The 23,538-nt window shown below is 49.2% G+C and overlaps 1 protein-coding gene across 2 annotated transcripts in view; it reads right to left on the bottom strand.

The window, feature by feature from the left end:
• MON2 (MON2 regulator of endosome-to-Golgi trafficking) overlaps positions 1 to 23,538 on the bottom strand; it is a 1,036,128-nt gene that overhangs the window by 23,224 nt on the left and 989,366 nt on the right. For both annotated transcript variants that reach the window (XM_085653355.1, XM_085653354.1), the window contains one exon: positions 17,823 to 17,905. In XM_085653355.1, the coding sequence (XP_085509481.1) occupies positions 17,823 to 17,905 (83 nt within the window). The remainder of the gene's footprint in view (positions 1 to 17,822; positions 17,906 to 23,538) is intronic.

Below are 23,538 nucleotides of genomic sequence, written 5' to 3'. Positions count from 1 at the left end.
CCCCGTGGTATTGGGCAGCCCTGTTGGTTAGTTGGGCAAACCCAATATTGTCATCTGGTGGTGAAGGCCTCGATAGATAGAGGTCCGGGTCATTGTGTGGGTCGGGATCTGTGTTGTAGTCCTCCCAAGGGTCTACGTCGTGTGGGATGGCATGTGCATCATCATCCCCATATGGATCTATATTCCCAGCCCGATCGGTATGATCATCCTCAGTATCTGATGTTTGAGGTGAAAAAGTATGTTGTGGTGAGTGTCGTGGAGAAATTAGAAGATTTGGATCAACTGGAGGAGGAGAAGGAGGTGTTAGTACTCATCTCCTTTCGTTTTAAGGGTATTTCAGATTCCTCGGAAGTGTCCATCTTCCTCTTTTTTGGAGGCTTGGCGACGACTTTGCCAGTTTCTGGGTCAATAAAAATAGTTTTTTGTTTTGGATCCGAAAAATCAGGTACAGCCTGTCTAGGTAAAATGTCTTTTCGGTGCCGAAGATTTTGGATCAGAATGTTCTTTGGACCGAGTTTCTGAGGCTTTCTGTGGGCTTTTGGAGTCCTTAGGTTTTGTTATAGGAGTTTGTGACTCCGAGACTTTTTTCGGCTCCAATGATTTTTTGGGGTCCGAAGCAGTTTTCGGCTTTGAAGATTTTTTCGGTTCTGAATGTTTGTCCTTGGTATGTTTCGACGCCGAGGGCCTCAGCGTCGAGGCTGTCTTCGGTCTCGATGAAGAAGGATGTGGCACATCTTTGGTCTTTTGCTTCGGTGCTGAAGGTGACTTTTCGGCACTGGAATGGGATTTGCTCGAGCCGGAAGGCTTATCTTTATGTTTCATAGCCGGGCCCGAGCGCGGGGCATCTGAGACATGATGCCGGTGTCGACCTGAGCCAGAGGGTGTTACCGGAGCCTTAGGTTTTTTTTTGGGAAAGGGGTTTGGTACTCACGGACCGCTGAGCTGGGGTGAGTGTCTCCTCTTCGACGTCGGAATCGTCGGCCTCGGAGAAGATGTCTTCTTCATCACCTTGTTGCTCCGCCTGGACATTGGGATCTGCTCCGAAGATGTCCAGAATCGAGCTGCTTCCGCAAGACATTTCGTGACATCGAGCCCGACGATCACAGATGGTTTTCTTCGACCTGAAAGATGAACAGGCCACGCAGTTCTTGTCTTCGTGCTCCAGGGAGAGGCACAGGTTACAAACCTCGTGCAAGTCCGTGTGTGGGAACTTAGCACCACACCCGGGTCATTTTTTGAAAGGAGTCCTTTCCATTGACTGCAGGCATAGTCTGTGCAAATAGGCCCAACGGCCGGCGTCGAAGATCTAGGAGTTTGTTTTTAAAGATGCGCGTCGAAAGGGAAACGCGATTGAGACAATACCGTCGAGTGTAGAGGAATTGAGGGTCGAAGAGGGGACACGGAGCGCAGCAAATCACATCCGAACCCGATGGCGGAAAAAAACTATCTGGAGATGGAGTCGATGCCCATGCGCATTATCGTCCTAAAGAGGAGTCACCTACCTCGTGACTACAAAGACTTCTTCCAAGGCAAAAACAAAGTGCAAACATCCGAGCCCAACAACAGATGGTGATCTATGCACAAGTATACGAAGCACTCCCACCCCAGCCCAATTCACTCAGTCCTGCCTGGGAGGTGGTCACACCTCCCTGTGGCAGGAAACCTTTTGTTCTACCTTCCCCTGCTGGAGCTCAGCTCAGCAGCAGGAGGGCAGAAATGTGTCAGTGGTCTGCAGCAGCACTAGCTTGCTGTTAGACCCTGAAAAGCTGGTAACGGGAATGACTAGAGGGCTGAGAATGGCTTAGCCCAAGTGCCCAACAGTGTGTCAAGTAAGGACTTAATGATAGGGTGAAAGAGGTTCGGTCACTGCCAGGCAGCATTCTCTGTGAGAATGTTTGTTTAACCTCCAAAGATGGGATGTGAAGATGAAGGATCTCAGCAGCCCCTCTAATTAAGGGGAGAAAAAGTACTCTCTGTTGCTTGGCTGGGGGAACCACCCCAGTGTTGGGTGAGGTGTCCAAACCACTGGCCTGCTGCAATATCATATACCACCTATCTGCATCATAAAAAGAAACACATTCCTCCTGTCCCTTTCATTGTCATCTCCTTATGGCTGACACTAATCAGAGTCCAAGCCAAAAAGGTGGGGCAATGCATGTGTGCTGCAAAACGGCAGTGGGCTTGTATCTGAGTCAAACAGGTTGAAAATAGGCTGAGACATGTCAGGATGCGGACTTTGCCGCAGGGGAGATTTGGCCGAAGCTAGCTCAGACAGAACAATGGAATGGAGGTTCTCCTCCAGTGCCTGTGGTATCAATGCAAGTGTTTATGAACGAGGTGATGGAGTAGTTTTCGGTCCTAAGTCCAGCGTCGGTACAGAGCCCAAGGAGGGGTCTAGATGGTGCTGAGGGTGAACTCGCCGTTGGTAATCCAACTGGAGAGCCCTGTGGATTCTTGAGGCCCATAGGCATGGCAGAGGGAATTGGAAGCATGAAAAAAATGTACAGCATAGCCTCATGAAAGGCTTTGACTTGTTGCAAGGTCACCGATGGGCCCCAGAAACTCAAGGTGCATTGGAATCAGAGATGGAATTGGTTTGTTGGGGAAACAGGAGTGGGACAGGGAGGCACGGTAATGCCCTTGTTCCTTCAAGAAAGAGTGGTGGGATAGGGGCAAGTCCCACTTGGTTTTCTTTTGTTTCATCTATGACCGCGTGGATAATCGGCCTCGGGAATGGGTCTGTGCCCGTGAGTTCAGTTCATAAGGGACTTGCATGGAACCTTGCAATACATCACCGCATTCAGCTTCGCCTCAAAATTTCAGAGGGTGTTCAGGTTCATTTGGGCACAGTGGTCACAGCCTTGGAGTCATTCGACGAACTCAAGCACCAAAAGCACACCTTGTGGGCATATGTCTGGGCGGCATTGGTGGGGCTGTAAGGAATCTGCAGCTAGATAGTCTCTCTACCAGATAATGAGTTACAGAAGGTAATTAACTTGGTCATCTGATAGAGACTTCTGGCTACAGATTCTTTACCTTTGAATTAAATACCCAAGCCATACTATCCCGGTGGTAGGTTGGGGACCAATCACTTGGATACCAGACTCTTCTCGCCCAGTCCGGAGTCACAAGAATTACTTGGGTTCAGTCATTCCTTATCTTCTTCAGAACTGTAGGCAGGAGTGGTATAGGCGGAAAGGCGTACAGCAGGTCTGAGCTCCACTTGCGATTAAAAGGAGCCGCCGAGCGATAGCCGTCTTGGAAACTCCAGCATGCAGTATTGCTGACACTGCGTGTTCTCTTCGGAGGTGAACATATCTAACCAAGAATCTCCCCATCGCTGAAAGAGATCTTGCGCCACCTCCCTCTGGAGACGCCATTCGTGATCTGCTAGCCATCGACGGCAGACTTTGTCCTCCCTGGCATTTAGAGAACCAGCCAGGTGTTGAATAACCAGGGTTAATCCATGCTGTTCCAGCCAAGTCCAGAGACACAGGCAGTCCACGACCCAACCTGGCCCTGCTTGTTGCATAACCACATGGCGGTGGTGTTGTCTGTGCACTAACTTCCCCATGACAGGAAAGGGAAGAAATGCTTTCAATGCCAACAGAATAGCTCAAAGCTCCAACAAATTGATGTAGAGCCCAGACTCAGCTAGATACCAGTGTCCCTTGATCTCCACCTCTCCCAGATGGCCGCCTCATCCCAGAAGTAACGCATCTGTCACGACTGAGATCTGGTTGGGGAATGGAGATGGTCTGCCATTGACCCAAATGTAGGTCGTCAACCACTACTGCAGATCTCTCGCAGTTCCTTCCGAGATCTGGACCACGTCGGTGAGATTTCCTCGATGTTGTGCCCACTGGAACTTCAGGTCCCACTACAGAGCCCGCATACGCCACCTGGCATGCTTTACCAACAGAATGCAGGAGGCCATGAGGCCCAGGAGCCTCAGAGTCAGTCTCTCCGAAATCCAGGATAGAGGCTGAAACATAAGAATCATAATCTGAATATCCTGGACTTGCTGCTCTGGAGGATAGGCCCAAAACTGCACTGCGTCCAGAACAGCCCTGATGAAAGGGGGCATCTACGAAGGAGTCAGGTGTGACTTGGGCACGTTTATAGAGAACCCCAGCGAATGCAGGAGGTTTGCTGTAGTCTAAAGGTGGGAGACGACAACCTGGGGCGAGGACGCTTTCAACAGCCAGTCGTCTGGGTAGGGGAAGACTGACCCCCCTAACCTGTGCAGATGTGCTGCGACTACCGCAATCACCTTGGTGAACACCCAAGGGGCACTGGTAAGGCCGAAGGGGAACACAGTAAACTGAAAATGGTCGTGGCCTACCTAGAACCACAGATAATGCCTGTAGACCGACAGGATGGGGATGTGAAAATACGCATCCTGCAAGGCCAACGCTACCATCCAGTCTTCTTAGTCTAGGGCAGACAAGACCTGAGATAGAGTGAGCAACGTGGATTACTCCTTCTGGTGTAGGAGACTGACGGTACGAAGAACTAAAATGGGTCGCAACCCTTTGTTCTTTTTTAGAAATCAGAAAGTAGCAGGAATAATAGCCACTGCCTACTTCCGAATCCGGGACCCTTGCTATAGCTTCCTTGCCAAGAGAGCTGTAACTTTCTCCTGAAGCAATTTTAAATATTTCTCCGCCAGCCGTTCTTGATTTGGCAAAATGGGAGGAGGAAAAGAAAAGAAAGGCAGAGAATAGCCCTCCAGAATAACCTGCAAGACCCACTTGTCCCATGTTATGAACCTCCAGTGGGGGAGATGATGATGGATTCTCCCACCAACTGGAGTGGTGTGGTCTTGCAGAGTCAGACTAGGAGTGCTTGGAGTCTGCAGCTGCCAAGGGCAGGGTGGGCGATGACCTCTGGCTTCCATTCCTTGGTCGGAATGAACCATGTCCATGTCCCCACAAAACTTGGGAAGTCTGCGCAGGACGGTGGCTGGGATAGGGCTGATGCGGCTGGAAACCCCTTCCATTCCCACGAAAGGGGCAAAAGCCAGACTGGCCATGAGGTGTAAAAAAAAAGTTTAAAAAAGGCTCAAGGATCTGGCCGCAGCCTGAGAGTCCTTGAACCTCCCTAGGGCCGAGTCTGCCTTCTCCCCAAGAAGGCAGACTCCATCAAATGGTATGTCCATCAAATTTGCCTGGACATCGCCAGAGAAGCCAGTTGTCCTAGGCCAGGTGTGGCGCCTCAAGGCCACTGTAGTGGAAATCGATCTGCTCAGCGAATCCGTCGCATCAAGGTCAAGGCCATACCTTATAGCGAATTTTGCTGCATCTCTCCCGTCCTTAACTGCCTGAGAGAGCGCAGCCCGGGCCCCCTCCGGGACTTGTGGCAGCACTTGTGCATCCGTCTCCCAAAGGGAATGGGAGAAATGGCCCAATAAGCATGCGGTATTCACCGACCGCAATGCCAGGCTGGAGGAGGAAAACATCCTCTTACCAAGTGAATCCAGCCTCTGGGATTCCCTATCCAAGGGGCGTAAGGGATCGCGCCCTGGGAAGTAGAAGCCTGCACCACCAAGCTTTCAGGTTGGGGTGTTGGCAGAGGAACTTTGGGTCGCTTGGAGCCGGGCGATGGTGGCGTGCAATTGTCCTATTCACAGGAGCCCCTGTGCTGGGCTTGGACCACGTGTCTAGAAGGTGTCTCATTAAAGGGCAGAAGGGGTTCAGAGGTGGAAGCCTCAGGCTAAAAAACTTTGGTCAGGAGATTAGTCCTGACCTGCACGTAGCTCAGGTCTGAGGACCTCGGTCACCCTCTTAACCACCATGGCATAAGATGCCCCCTCCTCCGTAGACACAGTTGGCAGAGAGAGCATGCCAGTATTTGGGGAAGTGTCCCATCCACTGGCTTCCCCAAGTTCCCCATACCAGTCAATCTGCTCCGCAGAGTCATCCTGGTGTTCCAAAGGGTCCTTAGACCACTCCCATTCCTCTGCCGAGCCTAAAACATCTTCAAAGTGTTCGGGCGACAATATAGAATGCCTGGGTTTAATCGGCGTCGAGTGACACTGTTCCGGCTCTGTGTCATCAGGCATAAGGCTGGGGATGGCACCGGCGGCACAGACTACGGGTCCGGCGTCAGGGGAGGTCGCGATGGCACGACTGGCGTCTTCCTGGATCAGCGATCAGATCCCTGAGGCCCCAACGGCGTAGTGGTCGGAGCTATCGGTGTCGTGGCCGGAGTTGACGGTGTCAAATCCATTAGGGCCCCTTCCAACCCCGCAGGACCTGAGGGCTTACCAGAGGGGTGGGCCCGCTCAAATAAGCGGTGTATGTCCTCATAAAATTCTTTAATCTGAGCAGGGGTCGCTCCGGCTCCGCAGAACCGTGCCTAGAGTGTCGGTGCTCCTTACCGCTTTTGTCGACTGATGACAGTCAAGATGAAGATGAAGTCTGCTTGGACTTCTTCCTCTTCTTGTTCCTCTTCCCCGAGTGTCCCGAAGAACTCAAGTGGGACAAAGAGGACTTTGGGCTCAGGGACCGGTCTCCCGACATCCTCTTCTTTGATCGGGGACCCGCTCCGAAGGCCTTCGGAAACATAGCTCGACATTTCGAGCATGACTATGAATCGTGGTCACGCTTGAGACACCAGAGACAGACGAGGTGGGGGTCGGTAATCAACATCATGCTTTGACAGGGACCGCAGGGCTTGAACCCGGTCTTCCTCAAAGGCATCCTCAAGTACAAAGTTTTTTTTGTTTTTTTTTTAAATAGATTTTTTTTTTTAAAAGGCGTGTCAAAAAGCGGCAGAGGGGTAGCTCTTCCCAGATCGGCATTTAACTGGCTCAGAAAGATAAGAACTGACGTCCGCGCCCCTGGGTGGCACCTACATAGGAGACCGTGGAATCATAACCAACGCTACGGACAAAGACGACGTCACGAGGATCCGAATGAAGCCACCCAACGGCACAAGGGGTATTGATCGAGCAAAAGTTTCCGGAACCAGCCTGACATCAGGGAAATTCAAAGGCAAGGAATCTGCAGCTAGAAGTCTCTATCAGGTATCAGCGTGCATGTGTGGAGCTTAAATACGGCTCCGCTCATCACTTCAGGGGCCCTATTATATCCAGGACGCACTTTCCCTCTTTGCCCCCAGCACACCTTAAAACAGGTGCACCGGTTCAAACAGAGAAAGTGCACCCTATTACATAGATTGTGCTGCCCCCAGGGCAGTTGTGAACTTACGCTGCCTCCAGTGCAACGCATCCAAGTGAAAAATGGAGCATCTTTGAAACAGCCGCTCTATGTTTCACTCTGCAGGCATCAACCCACCCACACTTTTAAAGGAGATCAGAGATTCCCTTGCAGGTGGGTGCAGTGTGACTGCACCCGCCTGCAAGGGGATGTCTGGGGTGTCCATAGAACCCCCTTTCCCACTTCCAGAGGGCTACTATCAGGGGTGCCCTGTCAGTGCACCCCTGACAGCTTCTTTGCCTCTGCACCGGCCTATAATACGTCGTAGGCGCAGAGGCAAAGGGATTCCCTCATTTGCATGGGGCAGCACTTTCCTCTCGAGAAAGTGCTGTACGTGCATCAGCGCTTTCAGTTTTAAAGAGTGTCTGTTGGACCTTCTGTAATACCAAAGTGCACCTGGGGTGCGCACAATGGGTGCAAATGCTCATTGCCCCCTCCCCCGGGGCACTTTGTGTAATACGGCACCAGTAATGGAATGGCATCGACATGGAGCTGTACCTGGGGACATTCAAAAGGGGATGAATCTGCAGTTAGAAGTATTCATAAGAAATAACAGCATTGAAGACCTGAAAGGCTAGAGGGCCTTGAGGCAATTTGGAGATCCAAAGGCTGCAGCTGAGAACGTATATAAGTTTGATGGCCGATATGTGTGGTTATGTATAGGAGAAGAGAAAATATTATGAAGAAACCATAGAACCTGTACTAAAGGCAGTGATTGGTCACTCAGCACCTAACACACTGTACAGGCTTCATACATCAAATTGGCAAACCCCTGGGTACAGAAAATTCACAAAACCTAAGGGGCAGGATATGTCTTGAAAGCTTTGAAGTTTCCCATCCCTAGGAGAAAGTAACATCATAAAAAATTGAGAGCCCACAATATTATAGAAGTTCCTTTTCTTCCACGGCAGGGTGACAATTTCAGTGGTCAGGTCATCTCATCTGGTCTCATCTAACAAAAGAGTAGTAAACAAAGAGGAAGTGGGGAATCCCGTATGGTCAATAGGTTCAAGGCCCTTAGCGGTTTCCATCAACAATAATCTGTTTGCCTGCCGCTTGAGGTGCCTTGAAGCACATTTAGAAAAAGATCCAGAAAGGAGTTCCTTAGAGAACTTAGGCCCTGTATGACAGTCAGATGACCCCATTGGTACTACCTGGAGTCCCTCCCAATGGGCTTAGCTAACCATAACTAGCTACATTTCTTTAGTTTAGAAATCGCTTTAGCAGGAGGGAATTTCTGAGGTGTTTTTTTTTTAAACATATGTTTATTCATTTTATATAGTTCTATGAAATGCGGGCAAGGTCCTTTGGCGTTAGACCACTTTACAATGAAAAGGGGAAAAACTAATGAGGGTGAAAGGCAAACCCAGCTACAGTACAACGAGAACAACACTTATGATTAATAGGACAGATTACAATGTGCATTAAGTCAATAATAATGAAAATAGTACATTAAAAAGTCAAAAACAAACAAAGACAGCAAGTTGTTAATTACTGAAAATAAGATTCAACAAGATAGGAGATTTCTAAACATGTGATCCTTATAACACAGCATGACATTCATAAAGGCTCGGCAGGGGGAATCCAGCAGACACGGTTAATGAAGAAGATTCTGTAGAAGGTCAGGATAATCATAGCTGTGAGAGGAAGAGGCCTAGTTGTCAAAATAGGGTGTATAAGACAGGAGGAGAAGTTTGGAGGAGGCCAGAATCTGAGAACTGGGTTAATGGTAAACTTTCTGGGAGGGGTCTTTGAAAGAGAAGAAATGTTGAAGTAAAAGCCCTCTCATAGTCAGGTAAATCTGTGATTTAGAGTTGGGTGACCATTAAAGGGTAACAGTAAAAGAAGAAGGCTATGTTCGCTCTCTTTTCATGAAAGTACTTAAGACATGAGTGTTGGGAAAGGTGCACAATTATAAAATGTTTAATACTTTGCAACCCTACTCACCCAAAAATTTAATTTTATTGGCTGATGGCCCAGAATTTGACATTCACATTTCTAAAGCTATGATCTATCATAACATTCAACAGATATTTAGCGCCCTTGTTCACTTTTTCTTCCTCAGTTACAATTTCTTGGTATTTTCTAATTAAATTTTATCATTGTGATCTACAAAGTTCTTGCCTAAACCAGACCCAATTTTTAAATTAAAATCGTACACCAATATATATTTAAATCGTATTCCTCTCTTATGTTGTCCATCACTTACCCAGAGATCTAAAGGACTGTTATATATGTTGGTGGTATGTATATTGTCGCAACCGAGTATACATACCACCAACACAATGTCTGCCCGCAAAATGTATATGCAGGAGGACTTTCGGTTTGGCTACGGCGGTGTCTACTCCATTACCACCATAGTCAAACCAATCCAACGGCCCGACGAAGTAAGGGTCATAGGAGAAATGACTGTTTGGCAGTCCTTTATACATTTGGGAGATGGCCTCTCCGCCACTGAGGGGGGGAGTAATTTACTCAGCCCCTATGGAGGAACAACAGGCTGCCTTTAAAAATATAAATCAGGTCCTAAATGTTCAACAATGTTACTACTCTATAATAAATGAGGCAACACCCCTACGTTAGTGATTGTCATAAAGGCTTATCACTTTAATTTCCTTCCAACCACAAGTATTTAGAGTGAGTTCATTGAAATGTTGCTGGAAGTGAAAGCTAGACTCGCTGCTACCCATTTGGCTAGTCCTCATTTATTACAACTATGCCTTATCCCATATGCCTTAAAGTGGAACCCACAAAGTTCTTCCACAAGTGAAGGAACCGGTAAATAAGATTCCTGCATGTTATGTTTTCTAAAGCGCAGTGAATATCCGGTGGTGTCTTGGTGCTAGCTAAAAGGCAATGGAGCGCACATAAGGTAAAAAAGACTCGGAGACTAAGAGGAGTTAAAATCCAGGTCCTCAGCAATTTCCTGAAAGCCAGTGATTTGGGGGCATTCATGATGTGCAGTGAAAGTGTATTCCAGGCTTTTGTGGCTCCCAGCACAAAACTTCTGCTTCCCCAGGTTGCTCGCTTGAACCGAGGGACAACTGCGAGCTTGTCCTTGGTTGAGCGTATGGTCCTACCTGGGTGGCACCAGGTAAAAACTCTGCTGGAGAAATTCCAGGCCAATGCCATGAAGAGCCTTGTATGCAATACAGTGAGTCCTGAAGGTAATCCTCTGTCTAATGGGGATCCAGTGCAGTTTCCTGAATGCTTTAGACACACACTGGTATTTTATGATTTTCAAAAGTAGTCTGGCTGCTGTGCGCTGCAATGTTTGTAGTTTATTCAGAATGTATTGGTGAACATTGAGGAAAAGGCTGTTGTACTTGTAATAGTCCAATTTAGCCATCACCAATGAAGTGATCAGAGTTTTCTGAAGATGAGCAGGAATGTAGTGGAGTATCTTGTTTAGGGTTCTAAGCATGAGTAAGGTAGACAGTCACCGCACTGACTTTGTCAGTGTAGCTCAGTTTATCATCAATGAGGACTCCGAGATTGCGGGTCTTTCTGACAGGTGTAGGTAGCGGGCTCATGTCTTATGACCAGCATGACGGGGTCCATAAGTCTTTTTATCAAACATGAAACAGGCTTCAGTTCAATACCCATATACAAATGACATTTGAGGAGAGACAGCCAAGGCAAATTTCAGAGTTCTTAAAATGTACCCAATTCCCGCCATGAGACACCCACGTTCCCTCGCCGCAAACCATAGCATCATGTCTCCCATATCAGCACGTACCATTTCACAGGGCTCGCATCAAAGGACCCTATACTCGGCCCAAGCACTCCATATCTTTTCCCATTTACGAGGGCAGCCCCGGCTCTGGTATATACCCCGCTCTGCCCCATAGCACCAGCATAGGTCTTTCTTCCAGGTTGTAAGTGTAGGGGCTGCCCCTGCTCCCCATGTTAGGGCAATGTTTCTCTTAGCCACCCCACCTGCAAGGGCCAGCCAAGTCTTGGCTCATTGCGGCCACGTCGTTTCTCCAGTCACCCCCAGGATGAGCCACCTTGGGTCAAGCGGGACACTCACCCACCACCTGTGCCATCACAAATGTTATACCAGCCCAGTACGATTGAATCCTGGAGCATGACCAAAGTATGTGGAAGAAGGACTGTGAGAAGTTGGCCTGGTATATGATGCTCACTAGTTAAAGTGATCACCTTGTACCATGCCAAGCAACCCTTGTGGTGTGGTTGTAAGTCAACCTTTTCGGACTAGCTGCCCTAGTGGTAGCGTAGGCTAAGCAGTCTTTGAGGCTAAACTCGTGAAGCGTGTTAAGCCAGCTGTTTTACCAAATGTAACCCCCTTTTATACCAATGAAAGGACACCACACAGATATATATTCAAAATATATATGTATTTATTTCTCAAAGTAACCCCTAGTCTCTTTATGAGCACAGGAGCACAAATCGTCAAACAAGATTACAGTAGAATACACAGAAGTTGCACTTTATATGGATAGGCCCTGGTGGCCGCTCGAACCATATACTAAAATAGTGGTATAAGTACCACGAACAGAAAAGGGAAAAGGCCTAGGGCCTCTAGAATCGCTGGGCCTACAAGGAGCTAACTTTAGTTTGTGACCAGGAGGTCCACGGGTGGCGTGTGCAGAGCAAATAGTCACACGCGTGCTCCCATAGGTTTCAATGGGTGCGTAAAAAGTACAAAGTTACTGCAAAGAGGATCTTCCGGATGGACTAGGAACTCAAGATTTGGAACACAGGCACTAGAGATGTAATACTACACTTGGGCACAGGAGTGCCAGCTTTACCTCACCCACAGGAAGCGGGTGCATAGGCCTCGAAGTGCGTCGGGTTTCTTCTATCTGTTCCGTGGAGCTTGTGGACAAAGATGCTGCAGGCGGTCGGTCCGGGAGAGATGCGGTGGATCCAAGAGTGGATCGGAGATGTTGAAGACCTGTAAGCAGAGGGGACAGTGTTCACAGTCACTAGCCAGTGACCAGCGTGGCACCAGGTGGGTACCAGGCAATGTCGGGTGCAAACAGGAAGAAAGGTGTAGCTTGTCTCTGCAGCCACGTGGTCCCTGGAGGTCGACGACGTCCAGGAGTCGGTTCACGAGCTGTCCCACGCAGGCTCTCGCTGTCGGCGGTGTCGGCGACTTGATCGAAGCAAACAAGCCATGGCAAAAGCAATTGTTGTAGGAGATGAAATAAGCTGATGGTTCTGACCAGCAAGGTCAGAGGGACTGCTCCTTTGGAGGGGAGCAAGGGCCAGTCTGGAGCAACCAGACCAGCGGTGTATTTCGTAAAGTTCGTCGCCAAGATGGCTACTAGCCAGCGGGCCAGCAACCGGTTAGGCGCGTCGAGTGGCAAAATGCAGAAGGGCCCCACGCAGATCGTGGAGATGCTGGAGGGCTCACCTTTGGTGCAGATGCTGCTCGAGGGTTGGGCTTCTCAGATCCCAAAGCACAACTTGGAGGGAGCCTCGGTTGTTGCACTTGTCAGCTTGTCGTGGTCGTTTCAAGATGGCTGGCTCCACGTGTCTCGGTGCCTCCACGGGTCTCCTATTTTCAGGGACTGTGGATCGGGCGGTGAGAGGTCTGGAGGTCCAGGTCTTGTCAGTCTCTGGGCTCGGGCTCCGGCGGGAGGCGGCGGCAAAGCAGACGTTGATTTGCTGGATGGTGCTTGCGTTAGCAAGGTGGTCACTCCCTGACCACAGGGGAGATTTCCTTCAGTCTTCTGTGCAGCAGAATGTCGAATTTCCCGTCTTCTTCTTAGTTTCAAGTTGATTCCAGGATGTCTGAAGTCTTAGGACACAGCTCCTACCTTTAAGCGGATTCTAGGGGCCGGACTACCTACTAGGTCCCTCCCTATGGGTGGGGCCAGGAAGGGGGGTGGTTACACCCCCAATCCTTTGTCCAGCTCGCCCCAGGCCCGGGACTGGTGTGCCCCAGGACCGGTTTGAACTGGCATATGCACCGAGGCTCCTTGTGAGCCACAGGCATGTCTGGTTTCTTTCAAGCCCTACCTGACCAATACACAAAATCCTGTCTGGGGTGGTGCATGCACCTCCCCTGGCAGGAAACCCTTTGTCCACACCTCCCAAGCTGGAAGGACTCCCAGCAGCAGGAGGGCAGACTTGTGTCTGTGGTGGCAGCATCCATTTTGTGGAGCTGAGGCTATGTCTGATTTTACCCGGGTTTCAGGTACTGTACATGTCGTGTCCCTCTAGAAGGGTGGAATGCTAACCCCGTCGCCAGAATTGGCGAGGGGTTAGTATTCCAATTCGTATGACACCTTACTCGACATGTTTTGATAAAGCCAAACCAAAGATAGCATTTAACCGCGAGGTTCATAATGCACTTAAGAGTATATGGTATGACGATATCTGGAAACAGTAGAAGGAAGTTGTTCCGACCACTGCAGACAGGCTCAGCTCATGCCAGAGCACCATCTCACATGGAACCAAGCACTCTGCCTTCAGGATTGTTAAGGCCTGCCATAGGAGTGACTTATAGGTTAACATGTGTCCCATTTAAGGTTAGGTATAGGTATACTACACCTAAGTAAGAGGTGATTACACCAACTTACCCCAGCTGAGTGATCAGCCAGTTGTGTCAAATTGTTAGGCCAAGCCTGGGGTGGCATAATACATGTTTCAGCCCCTGGCAGGCCTTGGGTACACCAATGCCCTGGGTACCTAGTGTACACTGGTACAGGGGCTCACAGGGTGATCCAACCAATTGGGTATGTACCTAGGGTACATGGAGTCCATTTTAAAGAGAGAACAGCCAGGCTGAGATCCTGAATGGCAGGATCTCAGGCCAACTAAGTCGAAAAACCAGCTAGACACTAGGCAAAATTTTGGGGGTAACCATAGTCAGATATCCACCTTCCTACAAGGACCCTGCCTCGCCACACCCCCGTACGCATTCATCGGTCTCAGAGGTGCCCATTCGAACGTACACTATTCGGGAAGCATAGGATCTATGAAGGATACAGAGCTGAATCAGTCGGAACCGTGCTCTTATGGCTATTTCCCGGGGTGTCTGCAGTGCTTTAGCCCAGTCATCGTCCTCTAAAAGGCCCACATCCGACTCCCAAGCCTCCCACAGCGGTCCCAAACAGTCTGGGGTGTTGTTAATCAATTTCCGATAAGTCAGAGAGATGGCCTTATCGATCATGGGATCCAAGAGCAGGCGGTCCTCGAGTGGCGAGTATTCTGGTAGAGGAGACCCATCTTGCAAATGACAATGAAGCGCATGATGCATCTGTCAGTGTCACAGATACTCCCCCCTTCCCATTTGGAACTGTCTCTGCAGTGTGTCGAAGTCAAGCATTTTCCCATTCTTTCCGTCATCCCCCAAGTGGTCAATCCCTATAAGGCTCCATTTCCGGAAGCCTGTGAGCCGCGTCAACTCTCCCAATTGGCCACCCTCCCAGAGAGGAGTTTGTGCTGTAAGTTTGTTTGCCCACCTGGTCATTTTGCTTGCTCTATGCCAGACATCAGTAACCGTTTGGGTATGCACCGGGGGGAGCAGGTTACCTCTGCCCTTCCGGTATAGTTCTGTGAGGTGACTGCTGTTGCCGAAGGCCAAACGATCTGCCCTAGATGCCGGTTCCTATAATAGGGAAAAAGCCCCCCCATTAACGTTGACGAGCTGAGATGCCCAGTAGTATTTCCTAATATCAGGAACAGCTAGGCCCCAGTCATACACACCTTTCATGAGTTTCTTTAGTGCAATCCTGGGGCTACCTCCCCCCCCAAAGCAATAGATGCTGCTCGGACTCAATGTTTCGAAAACACGACTCCGGTATCTGGTACGGAGTATTCTGGACTACGTATAGTAGGCGTGGATGGGCCATCATTTTAAAGAGGACCGCTCTACCCATCAAGGAGACTGGGAACCGTCTCCAATCCGCAACGTCCTCCCTCAAGCGCACCAATTGTGCCTGTACATTGAGCCGCATAAAGTCTTCCTGACTCTTGGTAATCCAGAGACCCAAGTACTTAAACGTTTCCCTAGGGACCAACTCCAAACATGCCGACGTTAAGGGCGGCAGTACTCCCGCCAAAGAAAACACCAGGGATTTATCCCAGTTAACGCAATACCCTGAGTAGGTACCAAAGAACTGTATTATATGGATGAGGCGAGGAAACGTTTGTCTTGGGTTGTGGGTATACAGCAAGATGTTGTCTGCGTATAAAGAAATACGTTCTTCCCAGCCGCCCCCTAGATCTATACCCCTCACTGCTGGGTCCCCCTGTATCCAAACAGCCAATGCTTCCAGCGCCAGGGCAAACAGCATTGGCGATAGAGGACACCCCTGCCGAGTGCCCTGGTGAAGCGTGAAGTATCTAGAAATATTGCCATTAACACTAACTCGCGCCATCGGGTCGGTATACAAGAGTCGTATCCATTGTTGAATATTAGGGCCAAGACCAATCTTCTCCAGGACCGCGAAGAGGTATGCCCATTCAATACTGTCGAACGCCATCTTCGCGTCCAGCAACAGATGTGCAGCCGGTGTGTCCTTGCATTTCTGAGTCATCTGTATCACTCCATATAGGCGGCGCAGATTGAGCCTAGTGCTCCTGTGCGGCATGAACCCGGATTGATCCGGATGTATTAGGGATTGAATGACCGAGCTTAGACGGGTAGCTATGACTTTAGCAAAGACTTTGGCCTCAAAGTTCAAAAGGGAGATGGGCCTATAGAAACTGCAGAGATCGATCGTTGGGTTTACCTTTTTTTAATTATGACCACTATGGTTGCCATGCGTAAATCTTCCGGGAGCACACCTTCATCTCTCGCTCCCTGAAACATAGCAAGTGTGCGGGGCAAGTTTACTTGCTACACATTTAAACATTTCCACCGGGAATCCGTTGGGGTTCTGGTGCCTTACTGAATTGTAAATCGCGCATAGCATTTTCGACTTCCTCTACCATCATGTCGGAGTCTAGCATTACTCTATCGTTGTCCTCAATTACCCGCATGTGCAACTCTTAAAAAAATTCAGAGGAATCTCCCTCCTCCTGCGTGGTCTGCGAGTGATAGACAGTTTTGTAATAATCTGCAAACACCTCTGCCAAGTCGGCTCCGGTGACACCGCGCACACCCTCTCCAGTTCTAATTTCGGAGACCCAGGTGCGGCTCCGATCGCGTTGTTCAAGCCACGCGATAAGCTTTTTGGCCTTGTCCCCCAGATCATAAACTTTTCTCTGTGTTGTCAGCACGTGCGAGCGAGCAGCATTCTCCTCCAGGTCCCTTAGCTCTTTTTGAGTTTGTGTGAACGTTTGGCAGTGTTCGCAGGGCTCAAATCTAGCGTTTGTTCAAGAGTTAGGATCTCTTGCTCGAGGGCATCGCATTGTGCTCGCTTTTCTTTGCGTCTGACGCCACTGGTCACCTGTAAGCCCCCAGCCACAACCTTGTTTGCCTCCCAAAGTATGCAGTCTGACCGTACCGAGCCAACATTCTCAGCAAAATATTTGTCAGTGCACTCCTCAAACAGTTCCTTAAAGTCCTGATCCCTAAACAAGGTGGATCTGAATTCAATATTAAACAATTTCTGTCCATCAGCTGCTGATTGAATGCACACATTTACAGAATCTGTATCCTGAGCCTATGTTATCCTGAGCTAGAGAGATGCCAGTTTTGGGGTTGTCTGTGTAAGAGGTTAAAGAGAAACCAAAGGATTGTATAAGGTCGGCCAAGGGGTGACATAGACATTAAAAAGTGTTGGACTAAGCGAGGAACCCTAAGGCGCCCTGCAAGGAACAGAGAAGGAGTGTGAGACAATCTAATTTACCCACACAGATTGCTTGCGCTCCGAGAGGAAACATTTCAGCAGGTCCCAGGCTGAGCCAGTGACCCCACTATTAGCTAGACGATCCACCAGCAGCCTGTGATTGACAGTGTCAACGGCTGCAGAGAGATCAAGCAGGATGAGAGCAGCACCGCCACCCTGATCGAGGGCCTGCCTGATATCCTAGGTAGTCTTGAGCAGGGCAGTCTCTGTGCTATGGCCGCTACGGAAGCCCAACTGGGTGGCATCCAAGAGGCTATTTATTTGAATGTGTTTGACGAGTTTGATGTTCTTGATTTTTGCGGCCTTAGAATCCAAGGAAGCTTTTTTTTCTTTTTTTTTTACCAGAAATGGGAGCCCCGATGCTTTTGTCCAAACGGAAGTGAAATAACCAGATAGGAACATGCAATGAAAAACAGCTAAGAGCAGAGAGGCGATACATGATCACAAGATCATATTTTTGTTATAAAATTGGTCAACTCTTTATTTCACAATCTTGTAGTCAAACTAGCAGACTAAAATCCATATGTATGTCTTGAACCATTGGGGGAAAATCGATTTTCCTCATCCAGTAGTTCATCTATGTAAGAAAGGCTACAGGGTTCCCTTTTATTGACTAAGCAGCAATCTGAGCTCTAGCCAGCCAGTTAACCCTCCCGGCAGCCAGGTCCTCCCCACTCCCTCCAAATAATCATTTTTGCTCGTGCCAGTTCCATTAGTTGGCAATAGAAAAGAGCAGGAAGAAAGAGTAATTTACATAAAATATGTCTTGTTTTGTTAACATTTTATTATAGTTTTGGCCTTTCAAACAGCATGATATATCACTTACCATTTTCAGGATGAGTCTTCTTGAGGGAATCGATCAGGGTACTGACAGCTTTCAGCACAAATATAATTTCTGTTACTCGCTGTCTGCAAAGCCAAAAAAAATATTCAGTTATATAAACTTTCTTGTAGCTCATCACTCAAATAATTCTGAAGGTGCTGTCTTTAAATTGTGTAAAATTGTACTATTCAGAGAGATCAATCCCTCAGGATTGTGAACAAACTTCACTACATTTTGTGGTGTCTTTGCATACCTTAGATTGGGACACAACAGTTACTTACCTGTCGTAACGCTCTTACTGATGGATAATCTAACTAACCACAGATTCCTTACCTTGTGAATACCACTAGGCACCAGACTTGATCCGGAGAATTTTCTCAGCGATTCCCTTGTGCATCTGTAAGTGGTGTTGTGAGGTTTCACAGTGTGTTCCCGCCCACCCTGCCCCGCATGTGATGTCAGGGTCACTACATATACACTACCTCCATGCGCTGACGTCTGTTTCGTTCTGATCCCTGCCTGTGTCGTCACATGTGGAGCCACTGGAAAGCAGACTGGACTAGAGTACTGACCTAAAGATTTAAATCTTATTAACATGCACAAGATGAGTCCATTTTACAGAACACAGCGGAGGGTGGGTTAGTGAGGAATCTGAGGTAAGATAGAGAAAAGTTACTTTTCCTTTTGATGGACACTTCAATCAGCATATTCCACAACTTGTGACTAGATACACAATCAGACCAGGAAATACTGCAGCACAGACTGTACAAAATGCCCCTCCTGCTGGACCTGTATATCCAGGCAGTAGTGTTTTGTGAACCGATACCCATGTAGCTGCCTGGCAGATGTGTAAGATAGGCAGTGTAGTGGTATCAGCCTTTGCTTTGGTGGAAGTAGTGTGAAGACCTTCTGGAGACTGTTCCTTGGCCAGGTGTAGGAAAGTAGGATCTGCTTTCATGGTTACCCCCACTTTTTGCTAGTCTGACTGGGATCATGCTAATCAGGACCCCAGTCACTGTGCTTCCTCCCTAAATTTGACAGTGGTAAGTACTTTGGTACCTTCCCAATTGGCTACTGGTGTACCCATGTAAGTCTCTAGTATATGGTACTAAGGTACCCAGGGCGTAGGTACACCAGGGGTCTTCCACAGATCACTCAAACTGTGACTACAGGCCTGCCATTGCAGCCTGTGTAAGCTGGTGCTAGCACAGATATGTTTCCTTATATCTGAGGTTACTGCACTTAAAACCTATCAGTCCTGAGGGTAGGGTGCTTGGTTAAAAGTGTGAGAGTGCCCCTGCATGAGCAGGAGACCCCTACAAACCCCGGAGTCAATTCTCCAGGTTTTGTAAGTGTGGTCAGACATTTAATACATATAGTGGACATCAAGTTAATTACGAGATGTCTAACTATATATTGGCTGCACCAAAATCGGTCATGTTTAGTATCAAACATGTTGGAATCATACCCCAAAACCGATTACAGTGTTGGATGTAGGATCCCATGCACTGGGGGCTCCCTGTATCCCGGTACCAGCCTTTTAGGGTCGAACAGCAAGCTAGTGCTGCTGACAACCACAGACACGTTTCTGCCCTCCTACTGCTGAGCTTGAGCAGGGGAAGGCAGAATAATAGGTTTCCTGCCACAGGGAGGTGTGACCACCTCCCAGAGAGGTCTTAGTGTATTTGGCAGGGGTGGGTGCACTTGCGAGAGCCACCAGACGTTTTGTGCCCTCCTTGCATACTCCAGTTTGAGCCAGTTCAGGGAGCTGTTGACTCCCGCTCAGGCGTGAAACTGGACAAAGGATATGGGAGTATCCTCCCCTCTGTCCAGCTACTCCTCTGGGAGGGATCCTTAAATCATCCCAACCCTTTCCCTAGGGTACTTAAGGCCTTACCTGAGGGTGGCTCTTCAGATTTGTTGTGGAACAAGATTTAAACATGAAACCACTTCAACCATATGGGCACCTTGGTTTTTGTTGGACTTCGCCTGGAACCAAAACTGCATCAAGGAAGATTCCTGCTGCTCCTGGTCTCGTCGTACTGCAAGGTTTCTGTGCCGTCTGTGCTCCAGCCAGGTTCCTCTACCTGGCTGTGGGCATCAAAGACACCCGAAGTAATCTCCCTTGGAGGGAAGGAGTCCTTCCTCAAGGCCTGCCCTGCCCTCTCAGCAAGTTTGTGGCCAGTATCCCTCGTCGGAACTGCTGGAACAGAAACCCTGTGCACGGCATCGACTTGCTGTTACCAGAACTTGTTAACTCAGTCCTCCAGAGATCTTTGGCTACAAGAAGCTCCAGTCTCCAGCATTTCTTCCTGCTAAGAACTTTGTCCTAACCCCATCCTTATCACCGTGGGCCTGAATCTTTGGTGAGCTGCTCGAGGTCCTCTTGCGACTCCTGTGCTTTTGTCTGTGGGTCAACTTGAGGGTCTTCTTTGGGCTTACTGGGCTCCCCTGCTTGCTCTGGACCTGTTCCGACTCTCCTGCACTTGGTGAGTAACTTGGACCTCGCTGGTCCCAATGCTGCACCTTCTTTGTTAACCACGTCTGTTGCGGCTACCAAGGCTTGTATGTGCTCCCCCTGGACACCGACCCCCTGGTTCTTGACTCCCGACGTGGGGCAGCTCGTGAACGGTTCCTGGTCTTCCAGTGTCACCTGGTACTCACAGCTGCAGCGACAAGGGTACCATCAACTCTCCTGTATCTTTTGTCATCGGTGGTCATTAGTCTTCCGTGCCTCCTGGTCAGTTCCAAGTGGCATAGACTCTATCCCCTCTGCTTGCAGGTACTCCTCTTCAGGAATCCATCCTTGGATTCCATCGGACTCTTTCACCTTCTTCGTCAGCAGCATCTTTTCTGAAGTCCTCCATTGTGGTTCATGGCAGTTCCCGACATCACTTTGCACCTATGCACCCAGCTTCCCAGGTGTAGGTATCCTGGTTCCTGGGGTATCCAAGGGGAGTGTAACTCTCCAACCTTCTGTCTTCCACTGGGTTTCATCAGGGTCCACTGGGAAGGGCCCTTCTTTTTAAAAACAGCAACGCGACTTTCCCTTTGACTTGCATTGAGTACACAGCTGTGTTTCCACTGTGCACACAGCCTCCGAAGGGTTCCTGGCTACTTACATTTTCCTTGGGTCCCCAGCTCTTCTGAGTCTTCTGGTACTAGTCCCGACTTCGGCCGCTATTCGCATTCCACTTCTTTCGAATATGGTTTCTTCTTTGTCCTCCTGGAGACCATTGTGTATTTGTGCTTATTTACCTATTTTACATTTGAAATATTGTGTGTATTGTGTTGATATCTTCGGGTAGGAGATATACCAATGTTTTAGTGAATGTGTATGCGTATAGTAAATATAACTATTTTTATAACTACACTGTGTGGTTATTTTAGTTTAACCTACACTATATGATTAGTTCTGGAAAAACAAGCTGCTTAACACTCCTTCTGGACTAAGCCTGAAGGCTGTTTTCCACAGATACCACTTAGAGAGCTTTCTATGGTTGTCTAAGACCACTAAAATCACCATAAGGGTTGTCTGGATTAGTGAAAGGTGCCTCAATTAAATAAGTGTGCACCATAGGCTAAGCCAGCTTCCTACACCAGGCCATAACAGATCTTAATGCATAGGACAATCCAAATGGGGATGGTTCTATTCTACACAGCTTTACAATTGTCGCCTCAGAGAAATCCACAAAGAGCTGATTGTCCACCAAACGTTCTTCAGTGTAATTGTTATAGAAGCTTAGGGCTCTCTTGGGAGCAAGGCAATTAAGTCTTTCTTCCACTTTAGATGGGTGGGATGAAGAAAGTCAGCAGGGGGATCAATTGCCCTATATGGAAAGGTGTGGTGACCTTTGGTAGAAATGTTGCTTTTGTCGAGTTTATCTGGGAAAAAGGTGGCATACAGCAACTAGAGAGACAGCGCTTGTAGCTCAGTACCGAAAGAGATGATGCGATCTCTGTAAAGATGGTCTTCAACGTGAGGAGAAAGAACAGCTGTGCATTGATTCATATGGGGCACACAAGTGAGAACTAAATTAAGGTCCTATTAAGGCATCACAAAACATGTCGGTGGAAACATGATTTGAACAATGATGGTTGATCAGGTCGGCGTTGAAAATCTGGGCGAGCATGGCATGGCCTGGAGCTGGCTGTGTGCCCGAAGAACTCCAGCACCATCGGCTCACAGAAGCAGTTATCCTGATTAATCGGGGTGGCCCCGGGCACCCAAAACTGAACGGGGGACACCTGTGTCCCGGCGGGACCAACGGCACACGCATCCGGGGCTGGGGGCTATCTACCGCAGCCAAAGAGTGACAAGCTAAGTTGGTGAACCGCAGGCCAAAATAGCAGCGTGCCATGCAGAGTAGCGGCCCCAGAGGGACTGGTGAGTTGAGATGGGGCAGCAGCCTGGGCCGAGATCTACAATGCGAGCGCACTGCTAGGGCCTAAGGCCAAGCGGCATGGAGGGGATGATGCCTGTGGACACGACACACAAGGCTGACGGACCATCAAGCGCAGGGCCTGCAGGAGATCGACGCGAACTGAGAGGCCCACAGGAGGTAATGGTGGTGGCGCTAGCCGCGGGAGACCTGCTAGTGCCGCCCATATGATCGACCTGGTGCCAAACTCATGCTGATTGATGCCCCCGCCCAATGAATGGAGAGTGGAGGTGGGGAGGGGTGCACTAGTGCCCTGCAGTGGCAGCTAGGGTGCTTTGCTGGTGGCTGGTGTGCACTCCCTATTAGTGGTCGGAAAGTCAGCTGTGACCGGGGGTCGTGTGGGCTCCTGTTGCAGAGCACCAGGAAAGCTCTGTGCAGCTGCAAGGGAGTACGGGTAGTTGCCCATCAGAGGTCGCCGACCACAGCCTGGAGGCTCTGGTCGAGGTAAAACTGATGCAAGGGGAGGCAGAGTTTGTTGACTCACCAATGGTAGACTTTGGGATTAGAATCGGCAGGTCCCAGTGGCGTACAGAAGACTGGCACATCAGCAAGCTAGGGACCGCTATTGGGCAAAACAAGGGTGGGTATACAAACTCGGAGATAAGGTCGGGAAACTCTTGGCCTGGTTGGCAAAATGAGACAAAGGGGCAGAAATGGATACATGGATACAGAGACTTAAGGGAGAGCTAGAGCCATGGTGGAGACACCAGAGGGCTTTTCCGAGAAGATGGCGGCCCACATGCAGGATGTATACAGCTTGCACACCTCTGAAGTGGGGAAAGGGTTGCTTGATTTCGTTTGCAATCTTCCAACCCCCCCATAGGGGATGAGGACTGAGAAAATCTACAGGCTGAGTTTCGAGATTCCGACATTGCAGAGGCCCTGATCCATCTGAAGAGCAGGAGGGCCCGGATCCCAACGGCCTTCCTCCTGAATTCTTCAGATGTCTCCGAACACAGGTGGTGCCTCACTTGAGGGGATCTATTTCGGAGTGCAAGGAGGGAAGGGATGCTGCTGGAGGACCTGCGTCGGGCACTGATCGTCCCCATATACAAGGAGAGGAAGCCACGGGAGGACTGGTCATCCTCCTGTCCCATTCCATTACTCAATACTCATTGCTCAATGTGGAGGTAAAGGTACTTTTGTGGATCCTCACATGTTGCAAGTGGTGGAAACCCATGAATGCTGATCATTTGGGCTTCATGCCTCAAAGGGCAACGCAACACAATCTCAGACGCTTGTTGGGGTGCCTGGCATGTAGTGGGAGGACCGGGGAA

Source organism: Triturus cristatus, chromosome 4_1, assembly GCF_964204655.1.
Source record: "Triturus cristatus chromosome 4_1, aTriCri1.1, whole genome shotgun sequence".
Lineage (NCBI taxonomy): Eukaryota > Metazoa > Chordata > Amphibia > Caudata > Salamandridae > Triturus > Triturus cristatus.
This window is presented reverse-complemented; position numbering and strand designations above follow the sequence as displayed.